General features: G+C 46.1%; 1 protein-coding gene across 1 annotated transcript in view; it reads right to left on the bottom strand.

The window, feature by feature from the left end:
- VAC14 (Vac14, PIKFYVE complex component) overlaps positions 1-8,619 on the bottom strand; it is a 193,695-nt gene that overhangs the window by 162,844 nt on the left and 22,232 nt on the right. Inside the window, exons 8-10 of the mRNA XM_019535581.1 lie at positions 6,207-6,341; positions 5,197-5,349; positions 1,301-1,361 (exon numbers count right to left, since the gene is read on the bottom strand). Coding sequence (XP_019391126.1) covers positions 1,301-1,361; positions 5,197-5,349; positions 6,207-6,341 — 349 coding nt within the window. The remainder of the gene's footprint in view (positions 1-1,300; positions 1,362-5,196; positions 5,350-6,206; positions 6,342-8,619) is intronic.

The following is an 8,619-nucleotide window of genomic DNA, read 5'->3' as shown; positions in this document are numbered from 1 at the left end:
TTTGCAACCATTCAGATTTTGCTAAGTGATCCTTCCATGAGATGTCATGGGTGACCTCAATTACCCGGACAACTATGGTCCTGGAGCATGCGGCCTCAGCCAATTCCCCGGCGAACTCCTGGTCAAGCTCAGGACTTTGGGTGGGATGTCTGTAGTAGACTCCCACCGTTGTGTCCCCTGTACCATGCTCCCCAAGGATTTTAACCCAGAGGGTCTCCAGTCATCCACCCTGGGTTCCAATATCAGCTTGCAGGGACACGTAGCTTTCCTTCCAAGTTAGGGCCGCTACAGCAGTCCAGCTGGCACAAGGGGTAGTGTCCCACGATACCTACTGGCTAGCCCTCAGAAGGTCCTCAGGGCAAGTAGCCCTGAGCTGCTTGCCAGGGCAGGTTTTTATATTGCTGGGTCTAGCACAGGTGCTGGCCTCAGCTGCTAGCTCCCTCTGGCTGAAGATCCAGGAGGAGCTGGGCAGGGTCAGTTTGGCCCAAGTGACACAATTTGCCCCATACCAAAGTACATGTTCAGGGATGTGTGCTGAGGCAGAAATCTCTGGCACAAATCTGTGCTGCTGCTATTTGGGCTGTTGGAAGTGCACATGCCTGCATGTGTGAATGCACCCATGGAGAAAAAGGTTATGCAACTTCAGCTAAGAAGTGAAGAGCATGGAGATGCAGATCAGTTATTCCTACTCTGGAATATTGCTCATGAGAGATAGAGGGGGATGCTGAGATCAGTTCCACAAGGAGGTAATTAAGCTCCATATGTCAACTGTGTCCACTGCCTTTCCTTTCCCCCCAATCCAGGGGACACTTCATTCACACCTCACCCTCTCCTTCCTCCTGTGGGATATCTCCCCAAATTTGGCTTAGATGCTCCTCTGGGAGAAAATGTCTTATGTTTGGTGACTTGAAGGTGAAGCAAGTGAGAGGGAAAGATGAGACCCTGAGGAACCTGGGTTAGGCCCTTAGAGAATATAAGGTGTTTCCTCCTTGACTTTCACCATGACTTGCCCCAATTTCTTGGCATGTAAGGTAGAAAAATGAAAGATCTTACATTGTCTCAAAATGCAGAGTTTGGCATATAGAAAGAGGGCTGGAGAAAGAATACAGGCCAATGACAGACCCAGCAAAGTCCTCCCTTGGACAGCTCTGCCTAAGCAGCTTTATTTGATATGCAGGTCCTGCTGCTATTCTGGCTCTGAGCCTACCATATCACCTCGACAATGTAGATAACTTCACCTATACCCCCCCCACCCCATCCCAAGCAAGACTTCCTATGCCAAGCAATGTAACTTCTTTACCTGGTTACAGTGAAGACACTGGTGTTGCTGAAATTGGAGTCACTCGAGGTATCAAGGGAACCTAATGGAAAAGAAGGGGCACTGTAAGTGTTAAAGCAGCATGTCTCACATGACAGAGCAGGAGGAGGGGACAGTGAGCATGCCTCAACCTGGCTGGCATCTGGTACAATACTGTTACTAGTTTGTCCTTTGGGCAAATCTAGACACCCAGTCTAGATACACTCTACACTGATGCTGTTCATTGACCTAGTTCTGAATACTGTTACAGTCTTTTCTCCTTTCTCTAGTGCCAACTACTGGAAGAAGGTAGCAGCAAAAGCTAAATCTACAGCTTTCCAATTTCTTGACACCAGATATTGCCACCAGCTATTTGTCCACCCTTCAGATGTCACTCCTTACAGAAACTGAACATAGCCAGGATCAAGGCTAGGAAACTGCTATCCCAAGTTCCAAGAGGGGAAACACTCAATCTTGCCCCAAATACAGTCTGTGGAACGGACTGGCATGGGTTGCTCTCTCATCTAAGAAAAGACAGGCCTATGATATTCATGTGCAGATATCCAAGTCCAAATGAAGGTGTTTGTAGTTGGATGACCTGCCCCAGTACCAAGTGTGGCTCTGACCAGTCTACTCATGGGCAAAAGGGAAAAAGCCAAAACATCCAAGAAGTTCTCTCACGCTAAACCCCCAGAACAGCCTCTTCTGGATCAAGGGCTGGCCCTAATAGGAGGGCTCAGTCACTGCCCATAGTCACTCCAGGGGAGGACAAAGTCTCTGTCAATTAAAATGTTACTATAACTACACTTATACCCTCCCAGCAGCTTTCTGGAGTACACTCAAACAATGCTTTACACGCTATTGCAATTCTAGGTAAGTCATAAAAATGTACTTGCTGGTCTATTGCCTCCCCAACCTCAACTAAATTTAACGTCACCATTGCACTGTGTACAGCAGGGATGATCGACACTTCTGCTCTTCAAAGCTCAGCTCGTGATTAGCTCAGACTCACTGCAGAACTATGCGAGAGAGTCTCTGCAGCTCAGCCAGCAGCCTAAGGGAGGATGTGAGGCACACAGGGTACCAGTTTACAAGAGGCTGGTAGCTTGTCAGCACAGGCCTGAAGAATTGAAGCTATTTTATAGCCCCTAATTGGGAAGGAACATCTAGGGACGTGCATTTTGTACAGAAAACCCACACGTCACTATAAACTGGGTTATGTTTTACAACATCATACCTGCTTTGTCTGGGAATGAATCCCTGGGCTCTTGCCCAACTAGTAGGAATTCTGAACACCAAACTTCCAGAAAAGGATGGGGGTCGTTTAGGCACAGTCTCTGTGATCATCATTTGCCAAGTGCTTCTAGTAACACAGTGATGTTGCCACATCAGCAGCAAAGTAACAAAAGTAGAAGGACATTAAATGACAGTGTGCTGGGGAGAGCAGGATAATGAGCAATTTCTTTTTCATGCAAGGTGTGAGCTAGTGAAGCTAAAGCAAAAAAGAAGAATCAAAGCAATTAAGATCCACAAGGGTATTTTTTATTTAAAGTTCCCCTGTACCTTTAAATCTGATTTAATAAAGTTCTTAAATTTTACAACCAAGCTTCCATATAAAGGAAAAGAACTTAATTGGGAAGGAAAATTTTTAGTTAGGGCAAAGCAATAATTTTACCTTATGAAAATTTTAAAAAGAAAAGAAAAAAGAAACATAAAAAGAATCTTATTCTTGCATTGGCCGGGAACCTAACCAAGTCCCCTGCATACCAGGTGAGAATTCTACCACTGAACCACCAATGCTCCAGCTGAAAAAAAAATACTGCTCCAGCTGTTTTCTTCCTCATTGCACATGGTGCACACATGGCAAAACTCAACAAGGATCTGGTAACAGCCCTGCTACAGGAATTTTTAGTATTGGCCTTATTTTATATAACTGCTAGGTTTCAAGTTTTCAAGACAAGTAGTCTACAGACCTTCTTTTTTACTTTTGCTCTATATTTTGGTGCTTTCCCCCCTCCTACTGGCCAGTTTCAGACTGCTACAGGGAAATGTTTGGCTGCATTACAAAGAAGTACAGTAAAGTTTCCTTTGATCAACTGTTTCTCCACACACCACTAGGGAATCATAACAAGAGTATAAAATACTTGGAAGAATGGATAGCAAATATAAAACTATCAATAGCCATGACTCTCAAATATGAAAAAAAAAAACTGTGAATCAATACCAGATGCCTCTGGAGGTAGGAAGCCATGCTGGGTACAAAAGAGATTCATCTGAAGTTCAAGCTTGAACCCCACGCTTCGGTGCATCAGACTTGATGCCCAGGGCCTTAGCTTAGTGGTGCACTCCAAGAGATGGGTTTTAATTTCTAAATGTTGGGGTAACTGGGCCTGGGCATTTCAACTCTGAAAATCAGTTCTGCCAACTGTGAAACAGGCCTGGGCCAGCATGTTACCTGTTCTAACCACAAGGAAACAGATTCTTGTGTTTGGTCCCAGAACCTGTCCCTGACTACGAATCTGGGATAACCCTTTTGCTTTCCTCCCCCCACCTCCACTCCAAAAATAGAGATACCCCCATACTGAGAGGGCACTGTCAGGCTTCCTCAATGCTAGCAGTAGTGTACTCTGAAACGTCCATACTGAAGGCTCTATAGGTAAGGGGCAGTTGTGTGAGAAGTGATGGTAAGATTGTAGCATGCACCTATTTACAGAAAGCAAAACCAGCACAGCCCTGAACAGGCTGATAAGAACCAGACTGAGGTGTTGTACATTTGAGATCTAAGCCAATTTCTGAAAAGCTCATTTTCAGGCATCTGGTCTTGCCCTTGAAGCCCCTGCCAGTTTAAGGTGCTCCACAGTTTCATTTCCCTTAAGAAAAATTAATGTCCCTGTTGCTGCATGAATGATCATACAACTGATCAGGGACAAGCCACAAAACTAGACTGGAAGCTCTTTGCAGCAGCTTTGTTCTGGGTTTGTATATCACAGCATGCTAGGCTCCTAGCTGCAGCCCAAACAGATTCACATTCCGCATACTGTTAGATGCACAAAATTAACTGGATAAAAAGGGTCTTCCTGATTTTCCAGGTGTCATATTACTGTTAAATGTCCCAACGGCTGGCAGGTGGTGAAGTCTGGAAACACATTTACATATAGACATGCTTACTACTTGGGTTGCATAGACCATTAATCTATGCAACCCAGTGCAATGACCACTTTGACCAAAGTGCAAAGTAAGAATCATGTTTTAGACTATATGTTAATTATATACCAGCATGAGAAAGTCAGAGAAGTAAAATGTGAAGTTATTCCACAACCATTAAGAAAATTCAGGAGCAGCTTCCACAGGCTACAACTGCATTGTAGCTATTTGACTTAACTCTTCAGGGCAGGGACTGTTGAGCATAAACTGCTCCTTTTAATGACCTGGCAAGTTATTACTCTCTACACCACTAGTTATTTGCATTAGGATAGTGCTTGGACCCAATCTGGACTGGCTGCTGATTGGGCTGGGTGCTGTACAAACATCAAAAGCACCTGGAGTTTTTGGCTGAAGGCAAAGTTGTGAAAGAGCACTTCAAGCGCAAGAAAACCTAATTTTTTTTCTTGCATTCAGCCTACTCGACTACAAAGGGACCAAATCCAGTAAGAAGAAAACAGGCTCAATTTCTTTAGATGGATCATCTTTCCTGTTGTCTCTCAGCTCAGCAAAACAATGAAGGCATTCATTTTGTACTTAGTAGGTGTTTTACCTAAAAGCCCAACATTCCTCCTGAGAGTGCACTAAGGCCCCACTCAGTGTCACTCTTCAGAAGCAGCCCTGGCAAACCAGGTCAAGGAAGTACCAAAAGGTTAATTATCTAGCCCTTGCCCAAGCCCGGATAAAAAGAAACTCACCACTGGAGGGCACCTCAGGCTTGGAGAGAGACTCCTCTGAGTTGGCTTCTGTTTGCAGGCTCATGGATTGCTTGGCTTCATCTGTTTCATCATCTTCTGGGATGACAAGCTTCATCAGGCTCTGGTTACACACATTGGCCACCTCTTTGATGTCTGGACAGAGAGGATGTAAGGAGCATTTTGACTCAAGGATGTGTACTCAGTGCAGCACACTGGATGAACCTATAGTAGTTATCCACAACACAGAACCACCTGCCCTTCTCCTGGGTCAGTCACTCTGGTGTTCTGCCAGATGGACCAAGAACCTTTTGGGCACTGATTATCTAGGACAGGGATGAGAGGAGGAACAACAGTGAATCCTTGGTGTCCCACCCCAGCAACCCTTGGTCTCAACTAGCTGCTCCTCTGCAAACTCATCCCCCCCACATACCACAAGGGCATAAGCTGGAAGTGTACCTGCTAAATCTGTACCAGGAGCAGCCAGTGCTCACATTAAAGTAGTTAACATCCCATAAAGACATAATGAATGTCTGATGAAGTGCACTGGGCAGCTCACACTTCTGAGGAAAGCCAGCTTCAGTAGAGGAATGGACTATTCATACACTTGTGTCCTACTGCCCCTAGAGCAGAAGTGTTTCTATGCTAACTACCACTGACTAGTATCAAGGGCCAGCAGTGGCCCCATTACAAATGCAGCAAGTGACTTGCTTCCTCCCCAGCTTCAGCCTCAAACATTTGTTCTTTATCTTTCCACAAGTCTGCCTGCGATACCTAGGCACGAAGGAAGAAAATCAGTCATCTTGGACACCACGACTCATTTCTACCCCAAAACTGTCCCTCCCTTCCCCAAACCTAGAAAGCCAGAAGCAGCTCTTCAAGGAGCTTTACCAGTATCACCCTAAATGCTGGTACACAGCAATCTGTGCTTGAAGAACAGACAATTGAGGGGAGGGAACAACACTGGAAGTTGACAGCAGCCTCTGCTGGCCCGATCTGGGTAGCAAGGATACTCTTCTTGCGGTCATCATAGGATAGACATGGCAGAACTGCAGTCAGGATCCCAGAGGAGTAGGGCAGCATCACCCGGCCAGCAAGCTGGATGAACTCCCTCATCCAACACATGGCTGTCAGCTGTATCAGGTCATCTAAGAGACATGGACCAAAGGAAGAGGTGAGGAAGAGGCAGACTGCTCCCTACTGTTCAAATCACCACATGCTTACATGCATGAAACCAGAAAACAGAAGCAGCAAGGTGTCATCCTGCTATGAAGAGAGAGGAGTGTGGGGTGCTCACCTCAGACTCCTGTCCCCCAGAATCGCAGAGTAACTGAAGGTTGTTTGATGACAGCAGTGAGATCAAATGAACACTTTATTGTAATCATTAGGCTTCAAAGTTTCCAGGCAAACTAAATTACTGAGGACAGTCTGACATCAGTAGGCATTTAGATAAAGTTTCTAACTGGTACTTAGGACCCAGACATTACACGTATTGCACAATTACCTGGTTAATTGCACAATTACCTGGAGACCAGCTACACGTGCAAAATAGCTATCATACAACAAAAAGCTCCAGCCAGGTATAAAGTTAGTACTCTACTAACTTAATAGCTGGCTGCTATTGAGCTTTAATTTACAGATGTAGAGCAGGGTCTCCCCTGCAGCTTGGAGCCCTGCCAGCTGACAGGGCTCCCAGATGCCAAATCCCAGACGCCCAGCATAAAACCCTCAGACTTTGTGGATCAAGGCAGCCACAACCCCCTGGCGTGGGGGGGATGCGTGAAACTCCCAGGCCCTGGGGATCACAGCTAGGGCTGTGTGGTGCATGAAACCCCTGGGGCAGAAGACTGCCACAGGAGTGATCCCAGCCACCCCAGGGATGTGGGAAACCCTCAGGGCTGAAGGACTGGTGCTATAGCAATTCCCCCTGACCCAGGGGTTTCCTGTACTGGGGTGCATGAGACTCCCAGATGTGGGAACCTGTTTCTTGCTGTTGCAGGGGGAGCCTGAGACTAGGCTTTCACTGCACTGGCAATAAGGCATGATGGGATCTAATGCACAATCCCACAATTGTCATGCCTTTAGCTGCACTTGTAGAGGGGGCCTTACACAACTAAGCAGCCTCCATAGTAAAGGCTCACACAACCCAAGTCAGCCCCCACCCAGCACAGGGGAAGGAGCGCAGGTCTTATATTGTTTATACTCCACTTGATAAAGCAGGTGTCCCAGGTACCCGCCTGAAGACTTAGGCAAACAGTTACTGCATTGGGTCACATCCAGGTGCTCTCCATGTCCACAAGAGCCAAGAGAAAAGTAAGTGCTTGTATTTATATGGCATGTGCCAGCCAGGGACTTTTAGACTGCAGCATCCTCTGTGCTGGGACTCATGTGTGAACATTAGCATAGGCAGAAAAAGCCTCTGTTGACATAGGGGGAACAAACCTTAGTTTAAAACCCAGGTAAGCTTCAATACAGCAAGCCAGGCCTTAGATTATCCTGTTTCCTCTTGTGTTTCACTACATCAGTGCAGCCACAGCAGTGTCTTGCTGCAGTTGGGGTAAATCCCAAGAAAGGACACAGAAAGACATAGCAACACTCTTCAAAATGCAGGGAAGGAAAGCCCCAAATTGCTACAGCAATAAATTGATAAAACCAGGCTGGTTTCTAAGGCCCGGTCTCCACAATTATATCAGTTTAGCTATAAGCATTATTTCATGTTAGTATCAATTGGACTGAACAGGTACAACTATGCTGGAACATCCCATTAAGTTGGACCCGGCTTACAGGCTTAGCCAATGTTAGTGAATTCACAAGCAGTTTAAAACAGATACACAGTTAAATTGAAACAAATTTGCCCATGCAGGGGCCTATACACAATTCAATCAATTACACTGTTCAAGTGATTTAAGTTGAATCAGCATAACTTACGCGTAGACAAGACCTTTCTCAGACAGTCCCCAACATAACATGTGTCCATTCCCCTGTGAAGGCGATTGCCCAGCAGGTATCTGTAGAATCCACAGGATGGCACTTTGCCACAGAGTGGGCTGTGACATCTCTGGACACTACAGAAACACCAGAGGCAACTGGGGGCTCTAAACTTTCAAACACCAGAATACCTAAATCCATATATAGGGGTTTTACTGGTAAAGGTGCTGAGCTCCAGCTGAATTCTCCTACCCTCAAGTTCTAAAGACATCCACCTGTTTGATAGCAGAGTTTCATAGTTTCTAGGGTCGGAAGGGACCTGAGTAGATCATCTAGTCCCATGCCCTGCCACGGCAGGAAAGAGTACTGGGGTCAAACGACCCCAGCAAGGTGTTTATCTAACCTCCTCTTAAAGACCCCCAGGATAGGAGCCTGCACCACTTCTCTTGGAAGTTGGTTCCAGATCCTAGCCACCCTGACTGTGAAATAGCGCCTCCT

Source organism: Crocodylus porosus, unplaced genomic scaffold (genome assembly GCF_001723895.1).
Source record: "Crocodylus porosus isolate Cpor-Errol unplaced genomic scaffold, CroPor_comp1, whole genome shotgun sequence".
NCBI lineage: Eukaryota > Metazoa > Chordata > Crocodylia > Crocodylidae > Crocodylus > Crocodylus porosus.
Note: the sequence above shows the minus strand (reverse complement) of the source record. Positions and strands in the feature narration are given on the sequence as shown.